This window comes from Gymnoscopelus microlampas (genome assembly GCF_963454915.1).
Source record: "Gymnoscopelus microlampas genome assembly, chromosome: 14".
Lineage (NCBI taxonomy): Eukaryota > Metazoa > Chordata > Actinopteri > Myctophiformes > Myctophidae > Gymnoscopelus > Gymnoscopelus microlampas.
In genome coordinates, this window is record NC_139951.1 from 9,764,010 (window position 1) to 9,788,800 (window position 24,791).

Consider the following 24,791-nt stretch of genomic DNA (forward strand, 5'->3'; position numbering starts at 1 on the left):
TTTTTGTATAGAGTTATAATGTATCTGAGTGCAATACACCTCCCAACCGATAAGGTCGCAGTTGAAAGCAGATTAAAAAATGGCCACCAGTCAGATTAAAATGCTTTTTATGGAACAATACAGAGCATAATGGTACTTTTGAGAAACCGTACATAATTATAACATCCGTGACCATAGGGTAAGCACTTTATATTTGAAATTTGAACGTTTACATAGATGTACAAACCAAAAAAAAAAAGTGCAAAGACCAGTTGGAAGTTCATCCATTACTGTCACATAATACATGACAGTCACGTTTCAGGGCCACCGGAACACAAACGAAACTACATTTCCCGTGATGCAACGCGCCCCCTCTCCATGGACAAGACGGTTCCTGGCTGCCGCTGCACACCCCTCTACAATGAAGATTTTAGACAATAGCACATAATATACGTTATAAACGTTCTATTCGCCATGACCTGATTATAGTGCACGTGCATCTGAACCGGACGATCTCTGATTGAGAGGTAAGATGTCCCCCATAGGCTGGTTATAGAGCTATCACCTTCATATAAGCATGTAATGACAAGAGCTGCTTCTGTGCAAAAAGATCATACATTGTTTGCAGTGGTGTAAAGTAACTAAGTACATGTACTCAAGTACTGTACTTAAGTACCGATTTTGAGGTGTTTTTACCTTACTGGGGCACTTCCAATTGTCAGTACTTTTACTTATACTCCACTACATCTCAGAGGCAAATATTGTGCTTCTTACTCCACTACAATTATATGCAATCTTTAGTTAGCTACTACTTACTTTGTAGATTTTGATTGTTACAAAACATACAATAACCACTTCAGCCCTGTATACAGTACATTTTGGCCATTTGAAAATAGCCGATCTACAAGCTCACAATGCAACTCATTGTGAGCTTGTGGATCTGCTATGTTTTTAAAGATTGTTATACATTTGAAAAAAATGTGAAATGGGATATTCTGCATAATGAGTACTTTCTACTTTTGGTACTTTAAGTACATTTTGATACCAATACTTTTGTACTTTTACTCAAATACATTTAGAATTCCAGACCGTTTACATTGACATGCATAAGATGAGTGCAGGTTAATTGGTCCAGTAATTGAATGACAGCTGTCAATTGGTGATGTGTGTAATCAAATATTTGGAGCTGGAGGATCCGTCTGTTCACATAAAGGGTCCATTTGGTTATATTTAGTGCACAGTGTTACAAAGTCCACCCTGATGATTTTATTGTGCAGAACAGGAGAACGCATGAGAAGGTGGGATTCGATCTGGGTCATTTATGTGAGATAGACGTGTCCAGAAAGTGTCTCATCCACTTGAACTTCATTGACCGGTGTGGTGTCCCCCCAGGGGCATTTTCCCTCTACATCAAATCAATGCGTCAAAAATAGCCGATCGACAAGCTGACGCGTTGTGAGCTTGTCGATCGACCATTTTCGCCCCCATATGTTTGCCTATTATGACATGCCCAGAATTAGAGATGTACCGATACCATTTTTTCCTGCCCGAGATCGGATCGGATCGGTACTCCGATACTGAGTACCGAACCGATATCAGTGTGTTCCAAATGGAAAATTCCATTCATAATTATTTAAGTGCAGCTACAAGTTAGTAGAATAATAATGTAAATAGTACAGTAAGAGTAATCAACTGAAGTATTCAAAATATGACTGTAAATGAAACATCATCATGTGATAGATGACGTGGTATCCGAATGGCATAGACTGGCATACTCGCCTTTTGCTGATACTGGTATCGGTATCCGGACAACTCTACCCAGAATAGGGATACTAGGGTTCATGTGGAACAATAACCATTCAGTACATTTATGAGGCACACTGTCTGAAAGACTGTGTTGAGTTATAATGTCTGTTGGGTTGTCCGGTTGGATGCTAGGAAAGATTTGATGATAATATGTTCATATGTACAGTACTCGTCTAGCACGTTGAAATTAAATATAAAAAAATATATGTATTCATTTATTTAAATGTATTATTTAATATTTTATTAAATAATAAAATGTATTTATTTATATTCTCTTTTTTTTTTTACGTCTCTCTCTGCTACCCCCCCCCCATTTCCAAAAGGAACTACCAGACAAACGAACAAAAAAGTCACTCATTTTACACAGACATTTGCACTCAAAGGCCCACAAAGTCCTCAAGCTTTTTTTTGCGTGTTTTATCCTTTTGACAGATACGTACAAATATTATGTTCATGCATATGTATGCATTTTTGTCAATAAAAAACCCAATCAAACGGAGCATATTTTCACAGCTGCCTGTTAACAGCATTACATGATGATAATCTGCAATCGATACACAGAGACAGAGCCTAGAAGGAGCTTAGAGTAAAGCTCATTAATGTGACCGACACGCACCAGATTCATCCTACCACTCCTACACTGTAGGAGTTTGTAGTTAAACAAACATATATTAAGATTTATGATGGGATAAGATGTAATCATTATAAGTTATAACCTTAATTTATATGCATAACAAACCTGACATCCATATTGTGCTTGTGAAAAGTTTCAAGATGTTTCAAAAATATCCAAATTTGCAGATCGGCAAGCTTTTCACTGTTTTCCTGTGACGATAACTAAGTATAAAATAGGTTTTAAGTGGTTGATATTTTGTAGTGGGTTACGGTGTCGGGTGACATTAGCAAAATGCTGACTGCCATGCACTTAACATTTACTATGTGTGCAAAAAGGCATAAGTGTTTAAAACAAGGAAAAGACAACACTTATGCCGTATCATGATATTACAATATCTAAAGTCCCAGGTGGTATGTAGTCTCATATCACGATATGGATATAGTATTGATAGCCCTAGTTGCCATGTTGCCAAGGTTCGGGTCAAATGCCAACGTCACTCAGTCACCTGAATGTCATTATGTTGATTAGCGGGTCAGGTCTTTGTTGATGCCAGTCGAAGCTGATGATGTCATCATTCATCTGCATGAGACACTGTCACTGATAGGCTTTCACTCTGTCTGTTGGCTGTCAGGCCTCTGCAAGATCACAGGCTACACTGTGTGCGTGTGTGCGGGTGTGCGTGCGGGTGACTCAGATACCACAAGGACAGGAAACTTTTTCATCAGCCAGTTTATGGTGGATTACAACATTTGACTGCCACTTTTACAGTATTAACCAGATAAAACAGAATTGTATTCGAACCACTTGAACCCCTAGCAGCATCCCTATTCTGGGGTGAGCATTTGTGAGCTTGTAGATCGGTGAAGAGATTTGGTGTAGAGCGAAAAAAGTATAGACTGACGCCTGGGGGACACCAGCCAACAAAGTATATAGGGTTTAATTGGTTGTCTACCTGTTGCCAGGTAGACAATCTTTAAATGTAACTGGCAAAAGAAATGTTGATTTAAAAGAAAGAAGGGGAAAGAATTGCTCTAAATGCAACACTGTAAATATCAGCTGTCTGTGTGACTGCTGAGCTCTTGAAACGGAACAGACAGTATTAATTCACTTGGAGGTTAGAGGTGACCTTTGTGGACACCAGTAATCTTAAGACAGGCTTTCCCTGGATCCTTCTCATGTCGCCCTACGCAAGGAATTCCACCTTTTGCCCTCTGGGGGGCGCTTGGGTGCTTTGAATGTTTTGAATTTTGAATCTTTGTTATGAATTCATACACAGTAAAAGTCTTAGTGTTAATTTAATTAAAATGAGTGTACAAATGGAACCAAATGGACCCATCATGTCATCTGTACAGAACACTTTTTAAAGTTAAATCAACAATGAGGATTTTACAATATAGGCTGCAGAAAAGAGAAAAAAACTAGAAAAAGTGCTCCTCGGAGCACAGGTCTCCGCCAGGTCAGGTACTGTACGTTATTGTGGCCTCCTGGTGGTGCTATAATAGGCCAATTTGAAAAGGGTGCCATTTATTCTTAGGTCAATCGGACACTGCATTCATGATTTGAAGCATTTTGTTCCAAAAAATTGTTTTGCTAAATTAGACCTGCTGGTGGCGCTATAACAGGCCAATGTGAAAAAGGGTGGCATTTCTTCCTTGGCCTAGTGGGAATGTGTTTGTGAAATTTCACGGAAATCACAAGCTTTCATGATTTCAGGCATTTTGTTCAAAACGGAGCAATCCTGCAAATCTTGGAAGCGAACCTTAGCCAATGAGGATGAAATATGGGAAATCGGACAGATCCGGGTTGATCACATGACTATAGAGATACTTTGTACCGATTTGCATGACGTTTGGATAAAATCTGTAGGAGTAATGTCGAAAAAAATGTTTTGCACAAATCGACCTCCTGGTGGCGCTATAACAGGCCCATGTGAAAAATTTGGGGCAGAGGTTCTGCTGTGGCATCGAGGGAGTGTGTGTGTGCAGTTTTTCAGCGACCGGGCCAACGGTGGTGGAGATTAGCTGTTAACAGACAGAAGGACGGACACACACACACACGGACGGACGGACGGACGGACGGACGGAGGGTAAAACATACTCTCTCGCCATGCCTTTCGGCCTGGTGGAGACAATAACTGCTAATGTTGAAAATGCAAAGTAAGACTTTTGGGGAGAAAGGATTTACTTATTACTGGGGGCGAGAAAAAAAAAGTAACTGGTTTTGAGTAACTTTTCCAACACTGTTTGGATGTATGAGGTTTCCCACCCGACAGAGACGATATACAAGAAGATACCCGTTTATGGAGCAGGCCGAGATGCCCATATAAGGAGCGGGGTTGAAGGGGCTGAGGCTATCATGCTTTGTGGATTGGCCAAGCATTGCGTGACATTTGTGCCACTGAAGCAATATAAGCAATAAACACGCACATTAGGACTCCAGTTTGTTGTTGTTTTGCAGGGAGTCTTTACAGATCCAAACAGATTTACAGTGTGAGAAATGTTTTGCTGGACGGTACATTGGAATGGAGGACCAGAAGGATCCGATTTTTCTGTTAATTTTGCTGCTACAGCAGTGAAGCACGAGGTGTACGCCTTTGCAATGGAGCATCATACCCCCGGAGACGAGACTTGGATTCATACCCACGTTTTCAACACAGTGTCTTTACGCTGGAGGAAGTTGGGCACGGCGGCAACTAGACTTTCCCAAGAAAGGAGGGCCATGGAATTTTTGGGCAAGTGTTACAAGCATAATGGCCACACAGCTGTGGCGATAGAACATATTGTCTACATCTGGGGAGGGTCTGGGGAGGGTCCTTACGGCAACATGCTTTATGCATTTGATGTCGACACCCACAGATGGTTCAGACCCAAGGTGTCAGGGACCGTTCCAGGGGAGAGGACTAACCACTCAGCCTGTGTCCTGGGGAAGGTCATGTTTATCCATGGAGGATACCACTGGCAGACTGGATACACTAATGACACCTACAGGTTGGACACCACCCCGATGGTCTGGTCTTTAATTAACCCCAGAGGACCTCCACCACCTGCTTCAGAACGTCACTCTGCCACCATCATCGGGACAAAGATGTTTGTATTTGGGGGCCAACAGCACCAGGGGGGTCAGTACTACAACTACGTCAGAGTGTTTGACACAGAGTCCAACTGCTGGCTGAACACACCTTCTGCACAGCTTTTTCCAGGAGGACGCGAGTTGCATTTAGCCCTTGCCTACAATGGAGAGCTGTACATAATTGGTGGTGAAAATGTGGAATTCACCTCACGGACCTCAAGTTACCTGTGGAAGTTCAATCCAGAGACCTTTTCCTGGACAAAGGTTGAGTCCAAGGGGAAACCATTCCATTCAAAGTCATGTTGTTGCATGGTGGGAGATCGCATCATCCTCTTTGGGAAATACGAAGATTACAGGTTCGAATCACGCAGTGATTCGCACCTGTATATCCTAGACTTAAGTCCTAGCCTGAAGACGCTATGCAAGCTAGCAGTTATTCAGTACGGTGTGGGGCAGTCTGAACTCCCTCACGACATCAGGTGGGAACTGGCAGCCATGACTACCAACGGCAATAGAACGTCTTTGATGAGGACCAGTAACGTGCAACGTGTAACGAGTTTTGATGATGAGTCTGATGGTAAGTTTGATGATGAGTTTGATGATGAGTTTGAGGCTGATGATTGGTAGCATGCTGACGCAACAAGCTCACTGAGCTTGTAGATCGGCTATTTTCAGAGCGCAACACCCGAGCGCAACCAATCACAAAATGGCGTGTCTTTTAGTTTTACTGGATCTATTCCCCACTAGATCCCTCTATAACATTTTAGTCTTTTATTTGTTGGCAAAATTGTCACTATATTTAGTCTTAGTCATCTCATCATAGCTTAGTTCTTATTTCATTTTTATTTTGTTTTCGTCAGGGAAAAAAGGTAGTCGACCAACATTTTCGTTATAGTTTTATTCGACAAAATCAACCCTAACACATTATATAAGACACAGATATTAAACATTATTTTTTATCCCCTTGCCAGCGTTTATTACCTTAAATAGACATTTTCAGGCTATGGCTATGGTTGAAAACGGGTGGTTTTCATCACAAAAAAATAATCTGAGTTAGGCGTGTTTTTCTAAAAATCCCATAGTTGGGCTGGATGGATGTCTCTTTTTTGGAATGACGTCAGATCTGTCTACTTCTCTGAGTGACGAGGGATCATTCCAAAGCTGTGTTAGGGCGCCCCTTGTGGAACCCCCCCCCCCCAATTTTTTTTCCCCGGAAAGAACGCATATATGCGATCTTGGCAGGCAATGTGTTAAGACAGGCTTTCCCTGGATCGTTCCCATGTCGTCCTACACAAGGAATTCCACCTTTTGCCCTCTGGGGGGCGCTTGGGTGCTTTGGCTTGCCAGGTTGCAAGAAGTGCTACCACTATAGGCGCTATGCACAGCAGCCATATTGGGAATGAATCGGGCCCCTTCCTTACTTCCTTCCCAGGTGTTACCAATGATACTAATTAAGGCTCTGTTCCATTTAGTGTGGCATAGTGGTTGTCTTATTTTCAAGGACCCCCATAACTCTGAGGGTGTACAAATGGAACCAAATTGGTTCCATTTGTACACTCTCAGAGTTACACAACCACCATAAGGGGCCATTTGGGAACCAAAATGGAGTGTGTCTAGTGAGCCAACATGCACGATATCAGCACCCTGACCAGAATGGAACAGAGCCTTCATTAATATCATTGGTAACACCTGTGAAGTAAGTAAGAAGAAGAGGCCCAATTTCTTTCCAATATGGCTGCTGTGCATAGAGCCTATTATTGTTCCTCATTATATAACACTAAGTAACTAACCACTAACGACCTGATGAGCAGGCTGGTGTCTGGCATGGTTTTCTCCACTGTGCGTGTGCGTGCGTGCGTGCGTGCGTGCATGCGTGTGTGTGCGTGCGAGACCCATTGAAAAGCACTTTGGATAAAGGCGCTATACAAATGCAGTTAATGCACCATTAATTTTGAATGTTTTTTTTTGTCCTTGGGTTATTGTTGGAGCATGTGATACAAGACAAATGCCATGAAACCGGACAATAACGTTTTATATTATCCTATTTCTCCACATTCTATTTGTTTAACCCATTTAGACCTGAGGCCGATTCTAAAAACGCCTTCTAAATCCTGACCTCATTTTTCTGAAAAACTGCAAATATGTGTTCAAAGATTACAAAAAAATATATGTTGCTATATACTGTAGCAACAGGAACCCCAAAAGGGCTTCCCGTCTTGAAAGGTATAGTTACAAATACAAGTTCCCGCCCAAAATATAAACATATATTGAGAAGTGAGTTAAAAGCTGGGCTTGGCAAAAAAATGGAAGAGACCAAGGCACTCTTGTGGAAAAATTCAAAAGCCTTTAATGGTATTGCTAATGCATGGCAAGAATATGTGGCAACAGTGCCTTCATCAGGGTGACCATGACCAGTCACCCAGATGAAGGTATATTGTTGTCGCAATGCGTAGTGTATTTTCTGTTCTAGCCATGCATTAGCCGTATTATTGACCCATTAAAACTGGGAAAGCATCTGTGTCATTTTAGATTTTAGCTATATACTGTATAGCTAGGGCTGTCACGATTACACATTTAAGTTGACGATTAATTGTCACTCAAATAATTGAGATTAACGATTTAATTGCGTGTTTGGCATTAAACATTGGAACATATGAAGCCTTTTAGGCTTCGTTATCAAACATTGCACAGGGCAGATATGACAATAACTTAAATATACAAAGAAATTATTGACATATTTAATAATTTGTAAAAAATACAAAAAGCAGAAATAGCTGATCTACAAGGGAGTAATAGGGGAGTAAAGATATTACTTTTTAAACAAGTAATATGTAATAAGTAATATATTACTGGTTTTGAGTAACTTTTCCAACACTGTTTGGATGTATGAGGTTTCCCACCCGACAGAGACGATAGATACCCGTTTATGGAGCAGGCCGAGATGCCCATATAAGGAGCGGGGTCGAAGAGGCTGAGGCTATCATGCTTTGTGGATTGGCCAAGCATTGCGTGACATTTGTGCCACTGAAGCAATATAAGCAATAAACACGCACATTAGGACTCCAGTTTGTTGTTGTTTTGCAGGGAGTCTTTACAGTTCCAAACAGATTTACAGTGTGAGAAATGTTCTGCTGGACGGTACATTGGAATGGAGGACCAGAAGGATCAGATTTTTCTGTTAATTTTGCTGCTACCGCAGTGAAGCACGAGGTGTACGCCTTTGAAATGGAGCATCATACCCCCGGAGACAAGACTTGGATTCATACCCACGTTTTCAACACAGTGTCTTTACGCTGGAGGAAGTTGGCCACGGCGGCATCTAGACTTTCCCAAGAAAGGAGGGCCAGGATAGGGATTGGCAAGCGTTACAAGCATAATGGCCACACAGCTGTGGCGATAGAACTTATTGTCTACATCTGGGGAGGGTCTGGGGAGGGTCTTTACGGCAACATGCTTTATGCATTTGATGTCGACACCCACAGATGGTTCAGACCCAAGGTGTCAGGGACTGTTCCAGGGGAGAGGACTAACCACTCAGCCTGTGTCCTGGGGAAGGTCATGTTTATCCATGGAGGATACCACTGGCAGACTGGATACACTAATGACACCTACAGGTTGGACACCACCACGATGGTCTGGTCTTTAATTGACCCCAGAGGACCTCCACCACCTGCTTCAGAACGTCACTCTGCCACCATCATCGGGACAAAGATGTTTGTATTTGGGGGCCAACAGCACCAGGGGGGTCAGTACTACAACTACGTCAGAGTGTTTGACACAGAGTCCAACTGCTGGCTGAACACACCTTCTGCACAGCTTTTTCCAGGAGGACGCGAGTTGCATTCAGCCCTTGCCTACAATGGAGAGCTGTACATAATTGGTGGTGAAAATGTGGAATTCACCTCACGGACCTCAAGTTACCTGTGGAAGTTCAATCCAGAGACCTTTTCCTGGACAAAGGTTGAGTCCAAGGGGAAACCATTCCATTCAAAGTTATGTTGTTGCATGGTGGGAGATCGCATCATCCTCTTTGGGAAATACGAAGATTACAGGTTCGAATCACGCAGTGATTCGCACCTGTATATCCTAGACTTAAGTCCTAGCCTGAAGACGCTATGCAAGCTAGCAGTTATTCAGTACGGTGTGGGGCAGTCTGAACTCCCTCACGACATCAGGTGGGAACTGGCAGCCATGACTACCAACGGCAATAGAACGTCTTTGATGAGGACCAGTAACGTGCAACGTGTAACGAGTTTTGATGATGAGTCTGATGGTAAGTTTGATGGTAAGTTTGATGATGAGTTTGATGATGAGTTTGATGATGAGTTTGATGCTGATGATTGGTAGCATGCAACAAGCAAGCTCACTGAGCTTGTAGATCGGCTATTTTCAGAGCGCAACACCCGAGCGCAACCAATCACAAAATGACGTGTCTTTTAGTTCTACTGGATCTATTCCCCACTAGATCCCTCTATAACATTTTAGTATTTTATTTGTTGGCAAAACTGTCACTATATTTAGTCTTAGTCATCTCATCATAGCTTAGTTTTTATTTCATTTTTATTTTGTTTTCGTCAGTGAAAAAAGGTAGTCGACCAACATTTTCGTTATAGTTTTATTCGACAAAATCAACACTAACACATTATATAAGACACAGATATTAAACATAATTTTGTATCCCCTTGCCAGCGTTTATTACCTTAAATAGACATTTTCAGGCTATGGCACTTTGAAAACGGGTGGTTTTCATCACAACAAAAAATAATAGTGTTTTTCTAAAAATCCCATAGTTGGGCTGGATGGATGTCTCTTTTTTTGGAATGACGTCAGATCTGTCTACTTCTCTGAGTGACGAGGGAGAAGTAGACATATGCGATCTTGGCAGGCAATGTGTTAAGACAGGCTTTCCCTGGATCCTTCTCATGTCGCCCTACGCAAGGAATTCCACCTTTTGCCCTCTGGGGGGCGCTTGGGTGCTTTGGCTTGCCAGGTTGCAAGAAGTGCTACCACTATAGGCTCTATGCACAGCAGCCATATTGGGAATGAATCGGGCCCCTTCCTTACTTCCTTCACAGGTGTTACCAATGATACTAATTAAGGCTCTGTTCCATTTAGTGTGGCACAGTGGTTGTCTTATTTTCAAGGACCCCCATAACTCTGAGGGTGTACGGGTCCATTTGGTTCCATGTGTACACTCTCAGAGTTACACAACCACCATAAGGGGCCATTTGGGAACCAAAATGGAGTGTGTCTAGTGAGCCAACATGCACGATATCAGTAAGAAGAGGCCCAATTTCTTTCCAATATGGCTGCTTTGCATAGAGCCAGCCTATTCTTGTTCCTCATTATATAACACTAAGTAACTAACACTAACGACCTGATGAGCAGGCTGGTGTCTGGCATGGTTTTCTCCACCGTGCGTGTGTGTGCGTGTGTGTCAGTGTGCGTGCGTGCGTGCGTGCGTACGTGCGTGCGTGCATGCGTGTGTGTGCGTGCTACACCCATTGAAAAGCACTTTGGATAAAGGCGCTATACAAATGCAGTTAATGCACCATTCATTATGTTGGAGCATGTGATACAAGACAAATGTCATGAAACCGGACAATAACGTTTTATATTATACTATTTCTTCACATTCTATTTGTTTAACCCATTTAGACCTGAGGCCGATTCTAAAAACGCCTTCTAAATCCTGACCTAAGTTTTCTGAAAAACTGCAAATATGTAGACAAAAAATATATGTTGCTATATACTGTACATAGCAACAGGAACCCCAAAAGGGGTTCCCGTCTTGAAAGGTATAGTTACAAATAGGGGTTCCCGCCCAAAATATAAAACCTATATTGAGAAGTGAGTTATAGGCTGGGCTTGGCAAAAAAAATGGAAGAGATCAAGACACTCTTGTGGAAAAATTAAGTCACCCGGATTAGCCGTATTATTAACCCATTAAAACCGGGAAAGCATCTGCGTCATTTTAGATTTTAGCTATATACAGTATATAGCACATTGGCACATTGGCAAGTCTTTGAATATATATATATATTTATAAGCGAACATTTTTAACTCAAATCTTTGCTTCTGGGGGTCCCTGGAACAAAATATTTTGAGATGGGGGTCCGCGATAAAATACATATCATTTTGGGGGTCCTTGACATGAAAAAGTTTGAGAGAACCACTGATATAGCAACAAAAGTTTTTCAGAAAACCGGACCTTGTTGGGGATTCTTTACTTTGACAAACAGATCCGCTCCTTTCTCTCTTTCTTCAGAGTTATAGGCTCATGGCCCAGTCACCTTTGGATTACAGCACTCTGTACGTCCTCAAAGCACCGACGCTAGTGAGCCTTAATTAGCATGTCTAATTATTGATGCTTTGGACGTTTTGGACAGATCACAACAAGGCTCTGTCACTCTGTCCCATCCCTGTAACCAATACTCACTTTCATGAAATGGCGCCCCTGGGATCGAGTAACCACTTATTCCCTTCTTAAGAAATTCATATCCCCTGCTTTTATCCTCTTATAAGGTTACTGCCTGCTTTTGCATCTACCTCACCCCCCCCCCCCCCCCTCACACACACACACACCTCCCATGGGTTTCTAAAAAAAAGTTCTTGGCCTCGTCTGATCTCTTTTTCTGGTGAATTATTGATGGGAGAAGTTTTTCTTTTGTGCGGGGCGGATGCACGTGCGTAGCTCATTACTTGAAAGGCCCGTCCCCCGCTTTCCTTAAGCTTGATTGATGGTGGGAGGAACAGGCTCCTCCCTCACCTGATTTGGATTGACTTGATGACTTTTTTTGTGTAGACGACATGCCTCTTGGCGGAGCTTTTGTAGAGATGCCAAACGGCCCGTCTCGTGTCTTTGCCGGTCGTTGGACTTTTGATGTCAGCGTTCGTCCTGGTTGATTTCACTGACAGCATCCGGTGTGTTGAGATTAATAATATTATACTATGACCCCTGTGGAGAATTGAGGACATTTTGTGAAAGAAATTGGGCAGTGAGAGAACTTTTTTGGTACCATTTCTCTCCTGACTCGTAGAAAAGCCGAGAAAGACGACAGCTCCTCTCTCGCCTAATTTGACTGCTAGTACGTGGCTTCAGAGAGAGAGGTGCTGCATCTGTGTTAAGGACTTTTTAATTGTAAGCTGCCTGGATTTTGCATTTTGGTGGTATCATCATGTTCCCAGGGGGGACCCCGAAAAATGCCTACTTGACATTTATTTTTCCATAGCAGAGTGGGCCTCCTGTTAACCTTTCGAAAACCAGTAGTTTCTGCTGTATTCATCAGACTACTAGGAAAGGTGAGAAGGAGGTAGGAGAGGTTGTCTGGACGCAGAACAAGAGAAGAGAAAGTTCCGGAGAGATTTGACCCTTGAAAGGGGCTTCAGAAACAAGGGTCTTTTCGTCCCCTACGCCACATTTTAGACCACATTTTAGACACAGACACCTTCCAACGCATACCGTAGCAGCACGGCCTCCCTTCTTCCTTAACCTCCTATATCCTACGCTAGCGGAGGACCGCCATGGTGGCCTCCTCGCCCGGGGCCAGGCTGCACTACGAGGAGGTGCTCTTCTTCGCCGCCTGTGTGTGTAACTGCTGGGGCGTGTGTCTGTGCGTGTGCGTCTGTCTGGAAAACAGGGGCTGCAGGGGTGGCATGCGCCTAGGCAGCAGCTGGAGGTGGCAACTCTCGCGGGCCATGAGGCTGGCGCTGCGCTGGTGTCGCCGGTGGCGGTCGTCGCGGAGAACCGGGGTCTGGAGGGCGGTGCCGGCGTGGAGGCCCGCACTGGGCGAGACGTGGGCCTACTGCAGGCTGCTGCTCAAGTCGCTCTACCACAACAGCCTGTGCAACTCGGACACGATGCTGGACGCCGCGTTCGAGCCCGTGTACTGGATCGTGGACAACGTCACGCGCTGGTTTGGAGTGGTGAGTAACCATATACCATCCCTTAACCCATTAAGACCTGGAACGCATCTGTGTCACTTTTAAGATTTCTTTGGCTATTTTTAAAAAAATCTTGATTTTTTTTTTTTTTTTCGAAAAACTGTTAGGATTTAGAAAATGTTTAGAAGCAACCTCAGGTCTTAGGAGAATTTCGCCCAATGTTTTTCTTACCTTTTGTATGATGTTATGACATCCTAGGACGAGTGGTTTGCGAGACTTCCGGTGGGCCGCTGGAAGTCTCACTAAAGCGAGACTTCCGGTGGAGCGCATTCAAGAGAATTACGTTGCATAGTGTTCTCTCACTATGAACATCAGATCTCAGCAAAAAAACGAATTAAAGAAATCTATTAAAATACACGATTTAGAGTCCCATAGGTGCGGGGTTTTTAGCTGTGGCAGACCCGGGATGGAGTTATGATTTTTTTTTTAACTGTACCACTCGTCCCAGGATATCATAACATCATAAAAAAAAGGTAAGAAAAACGTTATGCGAAATTCTCCTTTAATATGTCATTAATTATTAGTAGAATTTGTTTACTCTTCCCTTTAATTTTTCCATATAATTCACTCTCTCTCCGTCTTGCCCCCCTTTCTCCTTCTCTCACTTTCCTTATGTCTACCCCTCCTACTCTCTCTTTCTCTGTATTTCCCCGCCTCTCTATCTCCCCCATCTGTCTGTCTCTCTCCCCCTCTCTCTCTCTCTCTCTCTCTCTCTCTCTCTCTCTCTCTCTCTCTCTCTCTCTCTCTCTCTCTCTCTCTCTCTCTCTCTCTCTCTCTCTCTCTCTCTCTCTCTCTCTCTCTCTCTCTCTCTCTCTCTCTCTCTCTCTCTCTCTCTCTCAGGTGTTTGTCTCTCTGGTGATCGTGTTGACAGGTTCTGTCCTGGTCATCGTGTACCTGTGTCTCTTGCCGCTGGTCCTCAGCACCTACCCGGTGCAGTGGATCGTGTGGCACCTGTGTTACGGCCACTGGCTGCTGATCATGACGGTCTTTCATTACTACAAGGCCACGACCACCAAGCCGGGACACCCGCCTAAGGTGCACCGCTCACTCACTGCCTGAATAAAGATAACAAGATAATATGAAACGATTTATTATACTCCTAAAGGTGAAAGTCACATATTGGAGGTATTGCTATCACGCTCGCATCCTTATTCTATTGGGGACATTCGCCGAAATTAGCAGATCTACAAGCTCAAAACGTGTCGCGACGCAATGCGTTGTGAGCTTGTAGATCGGCAATTTTCTGCAAAAGAGATTTGGTGTACAGGGACAAAAAGAGTACAAGGACACAGTTCTTAATGCATGTGACCTTTGTAGTGTGTGTAATAATCTTTGGTTTTGTCTCTCAGGACAAAGCAGACATCCCGTCGGTGTCCATCTGTAAGAAATGTATCATTCCAAAGCCAGCCAGGACGCATCACTGCAGCATCTGCAACATGTAAGGAACTCAACCTCAACCTTCTTCCCATCAATATTATATTATTATAGCATTATTGTTTTCCTACAGATCAGATCAGATGTGTGTGTGTGTGTGTGTGTGTGTGTGTGTGTGTGTGTGTGTGTGTGTGTGTGTGTGTGTGTGTGTGTGTGTGTGTGTGTGTGAGATTACATAATGAAACATACTTAGTGTTTACTTGTTCTCTTTACAGGTGTATTCTGAAGATGGACCATCATTGTCGTATCCTTTTAACCAGTGGTTGTCGAAAAGGGGTCCGAGGAGTCCCCTCAAGGTCCCAGTGGTCCTTGAGGGGTTTCCAGGGGGTCCCCAGATAAATTGTTGATAGTTAGGAACCAAATGGACCTTTACAGATCTGTAACTCGGGTCCATTTGGTTCCATTTGCACACTCTCAGAGTTATGAGGGTTTGTGACCTAATCTAATGCACAACAAACTGGAAACTTTTTGTTACTTGAAATTAAAAAGGTTTGAGGACCCCTGCTTTTAAAGGAGTAGTTCAATCAATTACACACCCCATGAACCATTAAATTCATGGAGATTTTTTCCTTTTTGTCGCATTCCTAAGCCAATAATTTGATGACTGACGGAAAGATTCTTATGTATCCGGTAGGAGACTCATAGACTCTCTTTTGAGTCTCCTACCGGAGAGACCGCCGGTCATCAAATTATTGGCTTAGGAATGTGACAAAAGCTAAACAAATCTCCATTAATTCAATGCTTCATGGGGTGTGTAATGGATAGAAAATACGTATTTTTTTAGGTGAACTACTCCTTTAACAAAGAACAGACAGAAAGTAGGCCACCCATTTTATATCTCTGGTTTCTATGTCACAAAACAAGTGAAAATTGCACGCACATCCACTGTCTAAAGTGCCAGGTGCAGGGCAGAAGTCAGCATTTAACAAAAATACACTCTGCTCACTGGATCATGCTCCAAAGGTTTAAAATGTGTTCAAATATTGCACGTTTACCAAGACGTGTCAACCTTAACACCGTGGTTCCCAGCCTGGCTGAACAACTGCGTGGGTCATTTCAACCACCGCTACTTCTTCTCCTTCTGCCTGTACATGACGCTGGGCTGCATGTACTGCAGTGTCAGCTGTAAGGACATGTTCCTGGACGCCTACAACGCCGTGGAGGTGAGTGTGACCGTTGTGTCTGTACGCCTGTCACAGTTATTACATAATCGTCTAATCGCAATTATTTGAGATAATCGCAATTATTTTTGCGTAATTGTCATAATCGTTTCCATTTAGAAAAATGTTCACACATTTTCAAATATATAAAAAGGCAGAAATAGCAGATCTACAAGCTTAGAACGCGTCACACTTCGTGACACGTTGTAAGCTTGTAGATCAGCTATTTCTGCTATTTTTACATGTATAAAATGATCATATTATGTCAATAATGTCTCTGTATATTTGCCCTGTGCATTTTTTTATTAAGAAGCCTAAAAGGCAAGCAGAAATTATATTTTTCCCAATATGTTCCCAAGTTCAATGCCAAACACACAATTAAATCATTAATCGCAATTATTTGAGTGACAATTAATCGTCAACTTAAATATGTAATCTTGACAGCCCTATGTGTGTGATGTAGGGCTGCAATAGTTAATTGAACTAAACAATTAATGTTTTTTTTATAAAATAATAGTTTGGTAATTAGTCCCTATTTTGGGCATGTTATTATAGGCAAAATGCATTTGAAGAAAAATGGCAAACAATTGTGAAAATGGCACATGCACCTTTACAAGCGTGACCTCCGCCAACGCTGTGCAACTGTCAAGATATCTCATTTCCGAATGTGTCATTTTGACGCTGACGTTGAATGTGACCTTGTCCTTTGACCTTTTCAACCCAAACGTTATCTTTTTTCGGGGCAGCCTGCTGATCATTCCCACCAGGTGTCATTAAGCTCCAGCCATCCGTTCTCAACTTATTTTAACAGACAGACCTTCACCTTAATTGCCTTCGTTGTTAGAAAGTAATGTTTTATTCAATACGTCTGTGTGAATGGAGTGTAGAAGGACTTGTATGTACTGTATTCATCTGTGCGTTTCCAGCCATGCTCTGCTACGCTTCACACTCGAACGTTAACGTCTCGGATATAGACGATCTACAAGCCGATCTACAAGCTCACGAGCTGGTAGATCGGCTGTTTTCAAAATAATTTTATACATTTGAAAACTTGACATGGGACATTCTGCATAATGAGTGCTTTTACTTTTTGTGCTTTAAGTACATTTTTTTTTTTTTTTGTCACTTGAAATTTTTATTACATTTTTGTACACACACATACAATAAACACAAAGAAATAAGAAAATAAAATGAAAATGAACTGGACCCACAAGACAAACAAAAAACAAAAACAAAAACTAAAAGAAAAGACAAACACTTTGGAACCAACAACCGATCATATATGTCCTTTTGTTACTCATGTTAGCTTTAAGTACATTTTGATGCCAATACTTATGTACTTTTACTCAAGTCAATTTTCAATTCCGGACTTTTACTTGGAATGAGTATTTCTACATGGTGGTATTGATACTTTTACTTAAGTAAGAAAATGGAGTACATTTTACACCAAGTCTGGTCTACAGTAACTACCTTGCTCAAGAGTCCAAAGTGTCCAAAGAGACAGTTGTCTCTTGGGGACATCTCTCCTTCAATTTCCTGCCCATGTCTTTACAGCCTTTCAGGGATTTGAACCGGCAACCTAACAACAGCCTATAACCTCTTATGCCTTGTTTAAAACTTGTAAACAGGGATTAAAAATAAATGGAATAAAAGATGAGAAAACAACTCAAAGTAATTGAATTTAATGGTTAATTAAAGAAAGTGACACCAGATTAAAACGTGAACGCCATACTTTACCATCCAGCTTTATTTAACTCGCAGGCCGACCGTGGAACCCAAGCAGTTGAAAGAGGAGAGCAGAAAAGCATCTGTTGTTTTCGGGTTTCGTGTTTGCCGTGGCCGGGTACAGGAGAAGGGCTTACCTGGCTGTTGATTGGGAGACAGATTAAGGAGTAAGCTGATGACCGCGGTCTCTGAATAGTAATTTGGTTGAATGGTCACAAGGCCAAGATCCGAACCCCGGGGGGATCGCTTACCACTCTCACTATCATGTTGGGACATGTAACTTACCCGCATGGTAACCTGCCCCCTTGAGGGCATGCGAGGAGAAACACCCAGGTGGCCGTGGAAGACTTGTGGGTATCAGTTACATATTTGCTGTCCGTCAGTGTAAAGCCTTCAAATCTCATTCAGGTTCGGGTGGCGCAGTGGTAAAGTCACTAGCCCACCACCGTGGAGGCTGTGGGTTCGAATATACCGTGGTGCATCTGGCTTTGTCGACCGTCTACACGAACACAATAGGCTCTATTCACAGCAGCCATATTATGAAGACATTCACAGGTGTTACCAATGATACTAATGAAGGCTCTGTTCCATTCTGGTCAAACGGAGTCAGGGTGCTGATATTGTGCATGTTGGCTCGCTGGAAACACTCTGTTACACCAGTGGGTCTACAGTTGGGGTCCAGGGACCCTCATGGGCTTCCAAATGTCCCCTTACGGGTGTGTAACTCTGAGAGTGTACAAATGGAACCAAATGGACCTGTGAGGGTCCATTTGGTTCCATTTGTACACTCTCAGAGTTATGGGGGTCGAGGAAACCACTGTGCTACACTAAATGGAACAGAGCCTTCATTAGTATCATTGGTAACACCTGTGAAGGAAGTGATAATATGGCTGCTGTGCATAGAGCCAATTGGCCCGTGTTCGGGAGAGGGAAGCCGGGCGGGGAGGCGGGTGATATCGGTCATTGCGCGTACTCCTACGGGCTGGGGCGGCACCTGTCAATGGGGAGTGTTGGGCGTGAGGAGTAGGACGAAAGCTCTACATCCTCCCGGTGGGGGCTCCTCATTGGCAGGTGAGTCAGTAGGATACGACAGCAGTGACAACACAGAAATGTGTGTGGGGAGGAATTAATTGGCATAACGTCTAAATTGGGGAGAAAAGGGTGTAAAAAATGATTGGCTACTCTAAATTTAGAAAAATATATAAATAAATCTCATTCAGGCTTTCTGTAAGAGAAGTGGATGCCGTTTTTCTCCCTTTTTCACAAACAGAACAACAACATAGAGTCTCTCAGCCCCTGATTTATTTATTTTCCATTCTACCAGCAAGTTAATTGCATTCACCTGGTGGCCTTCCAATTCTAGCTGTCCAATCAGCGACTAGTGCAACCTGATAGGCTTGTCCTTGGGGGCCCTGAGCAAGTTTTTTTCAGGGTTTCATTATCCAATAAATCACCAATAAGTATAGTACACATATGTATTATGATTTAATATACAACTTGCCAGCCTTGCTTACAAGCTGACGGACTGTGTCTATTTAAGGAATAATAAAGATGTTTTGATATTGCCATTCTAATCTATGGGGGTTGACTGTGTCTTTTCTTTTTAAAATGTTCTATTTTTCTAGCAATACAGGATTGTTCAGGAAGCTTGGGCAGCCCAGCAGGGAGTCCCAGACTCTGAAATGAAAATACACTCATACAATATGACTGGACAGGTACAGCTGCTAGCTAGTTGATGTAGAACATTAGAGGTAACCCGACTAAATAAATGAAATAAGGTGGGGAAAATAAATACAATATTTCCACCACTAGAAATGAGTCATCAAGTCTCCAAGACTCAATATTACCGGCACTTGAAAAATCTGTGTCAAAGTGCACAGAAGCTGTCCTCCCAATGTCCCCCCCCCTGTATGAATGAATGAACCATTGTAAAGCGCTTTGAGCACTTGGAAAAGCGCTATAAAAATACAATTCATTATTGTCCTGTTCAACACTCTTTGTATTAACTATTAACCCAATAAGGCCTGAGGCCTATTCTACAAATGACCTCTAAAGCCTAACAGTTTTCTGAAAAATGTATGTTACTATAGCTAAAATCTAAAATGACACAGATGCTTTCCTGTTTTTTTAAGCCAACTACAGCCAAATGAATGTTCATGTTTCACCCTGAAGACTAACAACCTAACCGCTATCATTGAAACTGAGGATCAATCCCCTCTTAGGATGCTAGTTACTGTATGTAGTGCAGTTAGTTGACCTGTAGTAAAACATAGTTTGTGTGTGTGTGTGTGTGTGTGTGTGTGTGTGTGTGTGTGTGTGCGTGTGCGTGTGCGTGTGCGTGTGTGCGTGTGCGTGTGTGCGAGAGAGTGTGTGTGTGCGCGCACACATACACATGTGCGTTTCTGTGATGTTTGAAAAGTTGAAGATGTTGTCTGGTATTTGATTTTGTCATATTGCGATTCATTGTCATAAACGCTTTAATAACAGCCATGTCTGACTGTGTTCCACTGAACAGCTCCTCTACAGCAGCTGGTCGGCGGTTGAGTGCCTTGCTCAAAGGCACCTCATTAAGCAGTTGTTAATTGAACTGTGACCTCTGTCCTGTCCTGTGTAGAGTTACTACCAGACTCCTCCACCTACGTTCACCTTCAGAGAGACCACCAGTCACAAGAGCATCATCTTCCTCTGGGTTCTCACCAGGTGGGTACTCAAACAAAACGTTCCCTCATGTAACGGCTTCCTGTAATGAAACCGAACATCCCCTCTATAGTTGCTGTCCGGCAGAAACCAGCTAACTCCATTTTGACACTTTTGCATTTTTTTCCATAAATCAGGGCCATTGAACACCCTTTACGTCTGTGTGTTGATTAAAACAATATTGAACTAATGAAAAGCATTAAAAAGCGCTTCTGACAAAACCAGCTAACTCCATTGAATCCTCAAACTTTCTGCTAAACCAGCGAAGTCCACCAGAGTTAGCTGGTTTAGCTGACTCCAGGCTCCACCCCCTTTTGACCTCCAACCAGCTGTTCTTATCAATGATGAACAAAACCTCCTAACTCTTTTTTTCATTTCCTGAAAAATGAACATTTTGGAGTTAGCTGGTTCCTGCCGGACACCAGAGATATACAGGTCTTGTGGTTAGAGAGTCCACGCTGAGACTGGGAGGTTGGGGGTTTGGTCCCTGGTTGAGTCATACCAAAGACTGACTGGTACCCATTGCCTCTCTGCTTGGCACTCGGCATCAAGGGTGTCAAGAGGCTCTATGCACAGCAGCCATATTATCGCTTCCTTCACAGGTGTTACCAGTGATACTAATGAAGGCTCTGTTCCATTTAGTGTAGCACAGTTTTCTCAGATTTTTGAATTTCAGTTTACCACGACCCCCATAACTCTGGTTCCATGTGTACACTCTCAGAGTTACACACCCGTAAAGGGCCATTTGGGAGTGTTTCCAGTGAGGATATGCGCATGCTTAAAGTGAATGGCACATCGAGTGGCAAAGCGAGTGGCAAAGCAACATGCAAAGTGAGTTTAACATTGTTTAATGTTGTTTAATGCAATCAGATATGACTTTTCTGTTTGGATGCATGGGCTGTCAAGGCCAGAAAGTATTTTTTTGACACTCAGTAGGCATTCCTGCATAACTTCCGGGTTTGATGATGATGTCACACGCATATCCTCTATATCAGCCCCCTGACTCCGTCTGACCAGAATGGAACAGAGCCTTCATTAGTATCATTGGTAACACCTGTGAATGTCTTACAATATGGCAGCTGTGCATAGAGCCTAGTCCCTGTGACGACATGCTACCGTCATCCAGGGGGTGTACTTGTGCATCATACTAAGGAAACAGGAGATATAGCCTATGGGCCACGCGGCTCGGGAACCATTGGTTCCCATAGCTACTTAGTCGGCATGTAACGATTCACTCAACTCACGATGCGATCCGTATCACAATAGCTACTAGGTTCACGATAAAAATGTTCTGCCCCTGTTGTCCATTGCAGCGGCATAATGGGAGACGTGTGTAAGAGTGAAAATCGTCTATTTTAACAGATGCTAAGTTTTTTTTTTTCTCCTACTACTCATCGTGGAGTCTCATGATACTCAAAACATGCGCTGATTATCCCGCATGAGCTACCGTTCATGCAGAAAGACATGACGCTGGTTGCTTGTTTCTCTCACAGAACCTGGCGTGTGCCAGATTTTGTGAGTGATCCTGAGAAAATGACAATCCTGCTCAGCACGCTGCCATTCTAAATTAAAACGATATTGGTTATATTATTATTGGTTAGTGTTGCTGATATGTCAGCATTATATGGTTTATTCATTGTGGAAACCAAAATCTCAAACATCTCACTTGCAGTAGGTTGTTGTGACTTCGTCAGTGATGTTGTAATGTCACCTCCCTGCAGCTCGGTGTCAGTAGCTCTGGGCGGGCTGACCCTCTGGCACTCCATACTCATCAGCAGGGCAGAGACCAGCGTAGAGCGCCACATCAACCACAAAGAGACCAGACGCCTCAGAGAACAGGGCAAGGTGGGTCACCATGGTTTAGTACAGTGATTCTCAACCGTTTTTCATTTCACAGACCCCCAGTTTGACATGCATTTTATCTCTGGGACTCCAATCTACAGTGTAAAATCCTCAGTGTCTATTTAACTCTTGGGAGTGTACAAATGGAACCGAGTGGACCTTTACAGAAAAACAGTGGTTTAGTCTCTACTAGGCTTCTTTGTGCATTGTGGATCTAAAGGTTCAGTTTTTAATGCTTTCTTTATCCTCTAGTTTAGAATAGAATCACTCTTTTATGTAGTTTCCCATTTAAGATAATGTACAGTATAATATACAGTAGTAATCTGATGAAGGTCAGGTAGAACAAAAGTTTCTAATTTCCATAAAGATATTGCACATATTACTGGTATGTGAAATATCTATGTACTGTAACTGGTGCAATATTATCGGTATTTATTGTATAACTTGTCTGATACATGACTCATCACATAATGTCGAATACTGTTCACACCTGTTTTCTTTACTCGTGTTTAATTTTCTATACCGTACTATTATACTTTCTTCCATTTACGGCATAAAGTCTATGTGAGAGCAATTCATCAAGTCCAATTCCTTGTATGAACAGAACAGGCCAATAACCAGACTCTCACTGTGATTCCCAGGGGTTCAGAAACCCGTACCACCATGGCCACAGGAACAACTGGAAGATCTTTTTGGGCGTGGAGAAGAGGAGGTGAGTCACAATAACCGCAACTACGTGTGAACTAACAACAATGGTGGTGGTGTCTAATCTGCTTCCAATAACTTAATAGGCTCTATGCACAGCAGCCATATTGGAAATAAATTGGGCCTCTTCTTCCTTCACAGGTGTTACCAATGATATTAATGAAGGCTCTGTTCCATTTTGGTCAGGGTGCTGATATCTTGCATGTTGGCTCACTAGAAACACTCCATATTGGTTCCCAAATGGCCCCTTATGGTGGGTGTGTTACTCTGAGAGTTATGGGGGTCCTTGAAAATAAGACAACCACTATGCCACACTAAATGGAACAGAGCCTTAATTAGTATCATTGGTAACACCTGTGAAGGAAGTAAGGAAGGGGCCCAATTCATTCCAGGCTGCTGTGCATAGAGCCTATTGACATCGTCAACCAGAGAAGGTATTAATTACCAGGGTCTAAATGTCTCAATGAGAGTAGGGAGTAGAGAGACCACCTTCAACCGCTGCTGATGTGATAGTTATATTGTATTAATATACTCTACCGTACAGATGTACTAGTAACATGCTATTAACAATAACGTACCCTTGTGTCCCTATTCTGGGGGCGAACATTCAAAGTACAATTTACAATTTCAATTGAAGCATTTAGTATAGAGCCCTGTACTAGCTATACCGTATATGGTTTAAAAACGTAATATTGTTCATTTTCTTTGTCTCCATCAGTCACTGGGTGACGCGGGTTCTCATGCCGTCCAGTCACCTCCCCACCGGAGACGGGATCGTGTGGGAGTGTAGCTTCACCCGACACGACCCCATGGCCATCTGACCTTTTTTGGATCGCAAAACGTTGGATTGTTTTGTGCCATTAGACATTACCGTGGGGGGGGGGAGACAGGAACGAGAGAGAGAGGGGGGGGGTGCTAAACACCACAGCAGGTCATGAGCTGGATTCAGAGCCATGACGTGAGGTGGTCTAAACTCTGTGCCTTTTACAAGTAAGCGCACAACAAGGACTCCTTGAAAACTCCACCGACACGTAACTTATACTCCACTCTCTTATCGGATCAGGCCTCCGGATCCGGATGGGAATGACGTCTTACCTTCTCTCTCGCTGCATCTCCCCTTCCTTTATGATTCTAAAGGGAGTGACCTTAACCGGAACAATCTTGTCTGTGTGTCATATACCAGCATTGCATCGTGACTGTGAAATTCTATTAGTCATCTAGGACTGGAGATTTTGTGATAAAATATTGAATTCGATAAACTTTTGTTTTATTTACATAGCGCCATATCACAACAAAAGTTATCTGACACTTTAGATGTAGAGCAGCTCAATATCGTACTCAAGAGACCCAGCAGTTCCCACACAAACAAGTGCATGACGACGACAAGGGAAAAACTCCACTTTAACAGGAAGAAACGCCGAGCGGAACCTGGCTCTAGGCGGGACGGCCATCTGTCTTTACACTGCAGCCTCAAAAGCACTTCACTGTCTGCGTGGACACAGCCATCCTCCCCTCGGCCACTAGCGGCAACAGCTTCGAGAACTGAGTGGATTCTGGGTGTTGTAGGATCAGACAAAGCAAAGCACCATGTTCGGAATGGGACAAAAAAAAAAAGTCCTTTTCTCAGCTGGGGGTTGCATTTCATCATAAAGGTTCTGGTGTTGATCAACACGGTTAATGTCACCAACTGACTAAACATCCCTATGGTTGACAGTCGATTAAAACTTTAAACTCTTGAACCCTAGCGTCCCTATTCCGGGGCGAACGTTTGGCAAAAATAGCAGATCTACAAGCTCACAAGGCATCATGACTCG

General features: G+C 43.0%; 1 protein-coding gene across 2 annotated transcripts; it reads left to right on the forward strand.

Moving 5' to 3' along the window:
• The first annotated feature begins 365 nt into the window (after positions 1-365).
• Positions 366-24,236, forward strand: LOC311060350 (palmitoyltransferase ZDHHC16B-like). 2 transcript variants are annotated; one of them, XM_084078505.1, is made up of 11 exons: positions 366-506; positions 13,111-13,396; positions 14,255-14,449; positions 14,764-14,852; positions 15,064-15,092; positions 15,878-16,011; positions 19,359-19,448; positions 20,348-20,433; positions 22,152-22,275; positions 22,914-22,984; positions 23,696-24,236. In XM_084078505.1, the coding sequence occupies exons 2-11, from the start codon at positions 13,127-13,129 to the stop codon at positions 23,796-23,798; spliced, it is 1,191 nt and encodes a 396-aa protein (XP_083934631.1). In that variant the 5' UTR covers positions 366-506; positions 13,111-13,126; the 3' UTR covers positions 23,799-24,236. The 2 variants fall into 2 exon arrangements, with proteins under 2 accessions (XP_083934631.1, XP_083934632.1); XM_084078506.1 differs by lacking the exon at positions 19,359-19,448.
• The last annotated feature ends 555 nt before the right edge of the window (positions 24,237-24,791 follow it).